The sequence below is a fragment of the Fusarium oxysporum genome, chromosome I (genome assembly GCF_013085055.1).
Source record: "Fusarium oxysporum Fo47 chromosome I, complete sequence".
Lineage (NCBI taxonomy): Eukaryota > Fungi > Ascomycota > Sordariomycetes > Hypocreales > Nectriaceae > Fusarium > Fusarium oxysporum.
This window is the reverse complement of record NC_072840.1, coordinates 2,432,886-2,437,775: the sequence shown is the minus strand read 5'-3', so window position 1 is coordinate 2,437,775 and position 4,890 is coordinate 2,432,886. Positions and strand designations below refer to the sequence as shown.

The following is a 4,890-nucleotide window of genomic DNA, read 5'->3' as shown; positions in this document are numbered from 1 at the left end:
TATCATCACCACCGACATCGCCGCCGCCGCAATCGCTTCATCCATAGCAATTTCGGTCTTCCTACCTTCGATCTATAACGCCCGTTCAATATCGCCCTTCAACAGTCATGTCTTCCGTCGCCCCTCATCAGGGTTCGGCCGTCGGGTACGTTGCGTTGCGTTGCCCGCTGAGGAAGCACGTGTTGGACGTTCTCGGTATTAGGTGATGGAGAATGCAGCTAATAGATGACGATGGTAGCGTTGCGGTAGAAGCTCGCCAAGAAGCCCCAGAACTGTCGCAGAACCGTGTGGCTCCGTACTCTCACCATAACGTCTTTGCCCGCATCCAGTCTCGTGGTGCCAACAATGGTCACGTTGCTGGCGGTCAACCTCGAGAACATAGCATTGCGAGCCTGGAAGCCGGCATGGCCAGGTACCAGCCGATGCATTCTGTCGTTACCGTTCCGTCAAACTCAAACTTGGCTGGTATCGGTGCACAGTTCAAGGGATTGTTCAAAGGTTCGTCGCCAGTTCCTGTCCCTAGACCTTGGTCATAAGCTAACAGTAGGGGCTCCAGACTAGCCGCGTTGGTTCGTCCCAATACCTTCCCTCAACATTACTCAATAAGGTAGGTTTGTGCGTTTCGTTGACTTTTCTTTCCTTAACTTGCTTTCTCGTTTTTCTGATAGACGGCATCTCCTTGTCCGCAGTTGCCACAATCTCCAAGTCGTTGACCTGAACCAACTCTGGGAGACTACTGTCGAGACACATATGAAGCTGGGCCCACGGGACCAGCAATGTTGATGTGATATAGAAACCTCCAAGGTGGCATCACTGCGTATGCAAGTTGGTCGAAGTGGTTCTGTTGATCAGAAGCCGCCAGGAGGTTGAAGCATATACCCTACCATTTTTCTGTTTGTAAATATTATACCCATTTTGCCTTCTGTGCGACGGGAAAGAGGCCCTGTTTTCAGCTTTCGTGCATCGCTCTTACATGTTTGGTTTCTCCGTTTCTTTTCCTATCGTGTGTATTGTGTTTGGAGTGTTTCAAATTCTGTATTGCTGTTGGTGTTTTCTCGGTTATTTGCTGGCGTTTTAGAGCATTGCAGACCGCTTCTCCAAGAAGCAGCGGTATTGGAGTGCATGGGCGTGGAATGAAGGAGGAAACCATGCCCCGAGCAACCTGATACCATTTTGGGATCGCAATATGTGGTACGAGGGACTGCTTATCGTTCCCTTGTGTTCCAGTCGGCATGAATCTCATGAGCATACGTCAGCATAGGCCCAGAGCTCTCATGCCGCGGGCGGCACAGGTCGAGACATCATAAGTCCTGGTTGGGCAAGCCTCACGATGAAAGACTCAAGACGATTGACGATGCACGTTTCCTGGTGGAAGAGATGAGAAAACTGAGAATGATGAGGGACAAAGCATGGCACCGAGAGGGGGTTGGGCTTTATCTATTTGTGGGCGGCTCAGTCATCAAACAACCAATCAGGCTAGAGTTTTCTTGACCTTAGGCCCCAAAACCCATGGATAACAATGCATCATCAACCGAGAGCATAATCCCCGGGCTTCCTGAGGCATACTCTGTGGCCAATTATCTCCTGGCAGATCATCAAGGCTCTCCTCCATTACAAGGAGTAGCCCTGTGAAGCTCCATTCATTGGCTTTGGTCACTCAAACCAGTTGGCCTCATTTTGGGTGTTTTATCAAAAGTACCGTCTCAAGGGAGCACGGGAGAATGGACTGCATGACTCATAGGTTATTTGTTACTTTGGAGCATCTCCTTCTTGGATCGAAATGTACAGTTTACGACATGTTGGGTTTATTGTGCTATTATAGATTGGTATCGTTCAGAGCACTAAGGTATATTGCATTACACAGGGGTAGACAGGCATTGATTATAAATAAAAAACATAATGTGGTGGGCATGGGTGTTCCTATCCTCTAGAGTTCTGTGAAGCTTCAGTTATTCATCTCTTGAAGCAGCATAAGTTCACGGCGTATGTTGTCATCATCTCATCACAACTTCCCCAAATGCGTGATCTGATCTTGCGAGATGACCAAAACCGAACCTAGAGCGCTACATCTCGACAACCACTTCGTGGCTTTACAATCTGTGCTTGCAAGGTCGAACCTGTCATATGAATCACCCCAGTTCTCGTTTGAGCAGCCCTCTCGTAAACTTTCACATGTTTTTGCCAGTCTATAGCAATGAATTTCTTTCATAATTTCGTAAATCCGTAAGTCCTGCTCATTTCGTCACGCTACACATCATAGCCCAAGCGTGTTGCTCACTTCGAATATTGGCTATACCATGAGCGACACGCTTTGGCAGGCTGTCATATATCAAAGCGTCCTGGCGCTAATAAATCTGATGATCCCAAAGAGGAGCAAATCATTGGTGCGTCGAATATCCCATAGCTACCATAAACACCACATAGTCCTATCATCTTGAGGATTGCACTGACCAATCTCCAGTGTTCCCTGGTTTATCACTCCATGTCCGTCAAGATTTCAGCCTGATATGGCCTTGTACCCATGCTATAGGCACACCAGACGCATAACTATGTGCTCATGAAACTGAAGTCAAGAGACTGGTAATTCCATAAATTGGCCAATTCTCCCAGCTCTTCGTCCGAGATGTTCGCGAACACAGGGCCCTCAGGGGGCAGGTCGGTGGGCACGAAACCTGTTGGGTTCTGCATGTACAATTGTGGCTGCCAGTCAGAACATGGTGCAGTAGCAGCGTATGCAATGGGAGGCGCAAAGTCACCACCCACAACAGGAACACCTCCCAAGGTGTATACTGGAGACACTGCCCCTGGTGTAGGGATAATAACAGGAGAAGGTGAAAAAGTTGCCGCCGGAGGGGAATTTTGGGAATGTGATACGCTGCCTGGCGATAGTGTTTGTGGCGATGCAGCAGCTTCTGGGGGAGCTTGGGGTCTCGAGGGCACAGGGCTTTTGCTAGCCATGTTATGCGTTGTTGTTGGCCGTGGGAGACGCTGAACGATTCGAGTGAGGATCCCGTATGATGCCTTGGCTGATTTAGTCACCATCCTAAGCTCCTGCAACATGGCATGCGCCTCATCGATGGCTTTGTAAACATCGTCTCGTCGAGGAAGTGTATGATGCTCATCATGAAGAACTGCTGAGCATAAGACTGTCGAGATGTCGAAAATACAAAAGAGAACAAAATGGAACTTCGCATCTCGGGGGTAGACATATTTGAAAAATCTACGCAAAGACGCCATCAGCTCTAGACAATAGTTGATGCCGTCGCTGCGTATTTGCAGCTCTGCCTCTAAGGATCGTATAGCAAAGGGTCTTGTAAGGAAACCACGGATAGGCTGTAGAAGCATTGAAAATGCCACAGTATGCAGTATATGTCTGTGAAGGACCATCCAGGGACACGAAGCGTCTGAAGACCTGTCCGGATGCTGGACGTTGAAGGGCGGTGGAAAGGTTGCGATCCATGTCTCAATGATGCTCTGGTATTCCTGAACATCTGCATGGGTCATAACGTTTTTCGGCGAGCCGAATCTTCTAGAAAGTTGTCGTATTACGCTGCATTGCATCTTCATGTGTAATAGAGGCGAGTATTGGCATCCTTCCAAGCCGAGACTTGGAAGACTGGCATCGCAGTCGGCTCGGTCGATAATCATAGGCCTACCCAACAGTGTCGAAATTTGCCTTTTGGAACATAAGTCAAAATCCATTGAGCCGTGCAGAAGATCACATACCAGTCCCAAGTGTCCAGAATGCACCAGATTCTCCGTCTTACTTCCAAGTCAAATTCTGAGATGGGGCCTGCCTTGCCTTCTTGATGGATGGCTGCGATAAAGTCAGCTGTCTTGTCAAGTTGCCAACTATACACAAGCATACATAGTTCTTGGGCCTCTCGAATAGCAGCGTTCAAAACATGCCAACATTCGACAAAACGGGCTTCGGCCTTGAACCAGTAACAAGAATGCAGGAGTTGCTGGACATTGATAATGTGGCCATGACCAAGGGATATAGCGCTTCCCAGCTCTCGAGAAGCTTCATGAAACCGCTCACTTATACGCTGGATCGGATCACCAAGGCCAACCTCAAGATTCCGCTGCAATTCGACATCGGTATACTGCGAGGCACATGCGCAAATTGTTAGGAGAAGGCAAGTCCATTGGACGCTAAGAGGGCGGTTCTCGGTTCGTGCTGTCCACCACAGTTGATATTGCTCTATGAAAGATGGCGGATAGACGATGTAGTAGTGGTAGTTGACATTGCTGAGGAAGTTCTGGACAAGTGTGTCTGATATCGCAGTTGGCTAGATGTTTCTCAGTTGCTTTGCTGACAGTACATACCGGTAAAAGGCCTGGCGGGAATGACTCTTAGAGCTCTTTCAAGCTGTGGAAAACTTCTAAAATCCTTCACGAATTCTTGTGATGCACTCCTGGCGGTCTGAAAGCAAGTATAATGTTAAGATTAAGTCAAACAATTGAGAAAATGTTACGAACCTCTTGTTCCGACGTCAGATCAAAAATAAGATTGGAAGGCGCATAACCCAAAGTGTCAATATCATCACTTCTTGTGCCTTCAATGTCGAGTTCGTCTCCTGAGTCCGGGCCGGTTTTGTTGTTGGTACGATTCTTTCTCTGCCTATCCAAGGCAACCCTGTCTGCAGTTGGCTGGTTGGTGTCCTTGAAACGACATTTGTCGGCCACCTTGCGTTTCTGACATCCGCTGCATGGCCACTCACGGTTGCACTGGGTATATGTTTAGCATTTTCAGCATGAATGCATAGCAACTTGCCGGCCGTTCTGGAAATGGCCAAGTTTGGGGTTTGTTACCCTTTGCTTGCGGCGTGCACATTCTGTGCATGCAGATCGATAGCTGACTTCTCTTCGCTGAGCCCCCTCTCCCAT

At 48.4% G+C, this 4,890-nt stretch overlaps 2 protein-coding genes across 2 annotated transcripts; one reads left to right on the top strand and one right to left on the bottom strand.

Moving 5' to 3' along the window:
• On the top strand, positions 1-743 carry FOBCDRAFT_3013 (uncharacterized protein). The gene is made up of 2 exons (XM_059611947.1): positions 1-145; positions 239-743. The coding sequence occupies exons 1-2, from the start codon at positions 108-110 to the stop codon at positions 534-536; spliced, it is 336 nt and encodes a 111-aa protein (XP_059463817.1). The 5' UTR covers positions 1-107; the 3' UTR covers positions 537-743.
• Positions 744-2,213: 1,470 nt separating this feature from the next.
• FOBCDRAFT_283526 (fungal-specific transcription factor domain-containing protein) lies at positions 2,214-4,890 on the bottom strand (the record flags this gene model as incomplete). Its single annotated transcript, XM_031181516.3, has 6 exons — positions 2,214-3,676; positions 3,727-3,817; positions 3,869-4,276; positions 4,330-4,426; positions 4,483-4,731; positions 4,816-4,890. The coding sequence occupies 6 exons, from the start codon at positions 4,888-4,890 to the stop codon at positions 2,548-2,550; spliced, it is 2,049 nt and encodes a 682-aa protein (XP_031042284.2). The 3' UTR covers positions 2,214-2,547.